The sequence below is a fragment of the Colobus angolensis genome, unplaced genomic scaffold (assembly GCF_000951035.1).
Source record: "Colobus angolensis palliatus isolate OR3802 unplaced genomic scaffold, Cang.pa_1.0 Scaffold44, whole genome shotgun sequence".
In the NCBI taxonomy this organism is placed as follows: Eukaryota; Metazoa; Chordata; class Mammalia; order Primates; family Cercopithecidae; genus Colobus; species Colobus angolensis.
Genome location: NW_012117821.1, coordinates 2,035,650 through 2,036,810, shown reverse-complemented (window position 1 = coordinate 2,036,810; position 1,161 = coordinate 2,035,650). Strand labels below are relative to the sequence as shown.

The 1,161-nt window shown below is 59.0% G+C and overlaps 1 protein-coding gene across 1 annotated transcript in view; it reads right to left on the bottom strand.

Annotated features, from left to right (window-relative positions):
• Positions 1 to 1,161, bottom strand: part of SNAPC4 (small nuclear RNA activating complex, polypeptide 4, 190kDa) — a 43,357-nt gene that overhangs the window by 38,212 nt on the left and 3,984 nt on the right. The window contains exons 3-4 of the mRNA XM_011957412.1: positions 1,045 to 1,123; positions 495 to 576 (exon numbers count right to left, since the gene is read on the bottom strand). Of these exons, the coding sequence (XP_011812802.1) occupies positions 495 to 576; positions 1,045 to 1,123 (161 nt within the window). The remainder of the gene's footprint in view (positions 1 to 494; positions 577 to 1,044; positions 1,124 to 1,161) is intronic.

Sequence of the window (1,161 nt, the reverse complement as noted above, 5' to 3'; positions counted from 1 at the left end):
CCTGGCCACGAGGAAGCCCCCTTCAGGGGAAAAAGGCATGGTTCAGGCATCAGCATCTCTCCATGGGATGGCAGGACCTGCTGCAGAGAACAGGCACGCAGCTAAGCTGAACCTCTGCCAAGCCCAAATCAGCCAGCCTTGACTTTTCCTGTTGGCTGGGAAAGGCTGTTTGTTTTTGAGACAGGGTCTCGCTCTGTTGCCCAGGCTGAAACGCAGTGGTGCAATCACAGTTCACTGCAGCCTTGACCTCCTGGGCTCAATCGATCCTCCCACCTCAGTCTCCCGAGTAGCTGGGACCACAGGCGTGCACCACCACACCCGGCTAATTTTTTTTACTTTTTGAAGAGATGGGGTCTCATCATGTTGCCCAGGCTGGGCTTGAACTCCAGGGCTCAAGAGACCCTCCGGCCTTGGCCTCCCACAATGCTGGGATTCCAGGCGTGAGCCCTGCACCCAGCCCGAAGGCCATTTTTGACCTTTGATTTTAGACTTACTTCAGTAGCTTGGGCTGAAGCAATCGCTGCAGGCGGTCACTCACCACTGACTTTCGGAGCAAGGCCTTTTCCCAGTTTTTCCCTGAGGAGAAGCCACAGCGCCATCACTGAGGATCTGGATCCTCTCCACGGCCCAACCCCGTGGTCAGTATGCACTTCCCCAGGCCATCGTGGGGGCCCCACAGCGAGTAAGCAGCACATCAGGCCCACAGGTGCGGCCCCTCCACCCACCAACATAGCTCCACTCGAGGCTTGGCGCCAGCGCACGGGCAGAGCTGCCAGGGCTTTGCGGCCCAAGACAAGGCAGGGAGACTGAGTAAGAGGGTAGGGTGCGGCCTGGCCCGTCTCGCATGACGGGCGTTCTGGAAAGGACCTGCTCAGTGTGGAAAGGCAGGGGTCAAGGAGCCAGTCCCAGTGGCCAAGGCCTGAAGGAGCCATGAGGTCACAACAGAGAAAGGTCTGAGAATTTGAGAAGAAACTGGGGAAAGCAGGGCCGTGGGGAGGGGTCCCCCGAGTTCAGAGGTGCCACATGGCCAGCTGGGGCTCTTACATTTGGTCACGAGGAGCTCCTCGAAAGCCTTGATCCCCTGGGCAGCCTTCTCTCGTGTGTCCTCGTTGGCAGGGGGACCCTGTCAGGGTGCACAGCATCACCACAGGCACAGACCAC